Below are 1,374 nucleotides of genomic sequence, written 5' to 3' on the forward strand. Positions count from 1 at the left end.
CCCAAGCTACCAACAAAGCAACCATATAAAAGTAAGCATATATATTTGTATATAACAAAAGGCAAAGATTTCTGCCACTGGTTTCTTTATAGAGTGATTTTAATTTAATGAAAATTATTTTGTTGTATTTATAGTACATGACTATGAGAAGCTGAGCTTATAGGTAATAAACTGAGAATCAAAACTGTACAGCTGTGATTCACAGTCCGGGTTACCACACCATTAAACCCCTCTGTAAAAGGTGATCCTGACTTATCCTGTTTCTCTGACAGTTTTTGCTCCACGCAGTCAATAAAATGACAATTACTTAATTATGATAGTTTCAAACAAAACAAATTTACACTATGTGTGTGCACATGTGTATACACATATATATGTATATACAAGCTTTTGATGCAATCATACGATTTGTCGTTTTTGTTCATGCACCAAAATGCACTTTCAACAAATAGTCTGTCAGTGCTGAAGAGATGCCTCCACATATCAACAGACATTAGGTAAAATACCCGGGGCAACTTCAGTGTTGCAGAGATCGGAGGAGCAACACTTGCTGGCAATCACAGTCTTTCCGACTCCAAAGTTGATTGACCCGTTGACACACTGTTCGGCAGGAACACAGCCTTTAGCGGTAAAATCAGCGAGTTTCACAGCACCTGCAAAAAGACAGCGGCAGTTGTAAACTGAGCCAGTGTCAAGAAATAGCAAAAATAGTTAAATGCCAACTACTATACCTGCATAGGACAGGACTCTGGTTGTGCCACACTGAAGACTCTGTGAAGGACATTCTGTAGTGTCGGGGCAGGGTCCAGAGTTTTCCACGAAGCACTGATGACAATTCAGGGTGAAGGCTGATGAAACACAAAATAAGCTAAATCAACTTTACTTGTCTAGAAAACAAACAAAAGAGTTTTAACACATTTGCTCTGAAGTAAATGAATCAGAATTTTAAACGTAGCTGCAAAAATGAGCTACGAATCAAATACCAACTACAATTATGACATGTTTCCTTGAGCCTGCAGCTTGTGCACAGGTTCAAAGTGACTTTATTAAGACCTGTAAGTAGATTTGCTTTGCAGAAAACAAAATACACATTGAACCCGACAGGCAGGTATTTGATTGAGTGACAAGAAAAAAAAAGTGCTCAGTATTCCACCAATCACTATAACAGCAGGAAGTAAAAAGATAAGATCAAGATAAATAAACAGGTTCAGTTGTCCGTGCACAAGATGCAGGTATGTAACAGAAAAGAATAGCAGCAAAACTACAAGCAAAATAAAACGCAGCATGAATGTTGGGCTTAAATAACCAATGTCTTTGTTACGGGACGGTTCCAAGACTCATGCGCGAGGCAACATGACACACAGGCAGCTTAAA

The 1,374-nt window shown here is 38.5% G+C and overlaps 1 protein-coding gene across 4 annotated transcripts in view; it reads right to left on the reverse strand.

The window, feature by feature from the left end:
- LOC103359611 (ly6/PLAUR domain-containing protein 2) overlaps nucleotides 1-1,374 on the reverse strand; it is a 25,435-nt gene that overhangs the window by 14,078 nt on the left and 9,983 nt on the right. The window contains exons 2-3 of one of the 4 annotated variants that reach the window (XM_008285032.1): nucleotides 732-848; nucleotides 507-653 (exon numbers count right to left, since the gene is read on the reverse strand). The exons of the other annotated variants lie outside the window; for them this stretch is intronic. Of the exons in view, the coding sequence (XP_008283254.1) occupies nucleotides 507-653; nucleotides 732-848 (264 nt within the window). The remainder of the gene's footprint in view (nucleotides 1-506; nucleotides 654-731; nucleotides 849-1,374) is intronic. 4 annotated transcript variants of the gene reach the window in all.

The sequence above is a fragment of the Stegastes partitus genome, unplaced genomic scaffold, assembly GCF_000690725.1.
Source record: "Stegastes partitus isolate 25-593 unplaced genomic scaffold, Stegastes_partitus-1.0.2 Scaffold383, whole genome shotgun sequence".
NCBI classification, from domain to species: Eukaryota; Metazoa; Chordata; class Actinopteri; family Pomacentridae; genus Stegastes; species Stegastes partitus.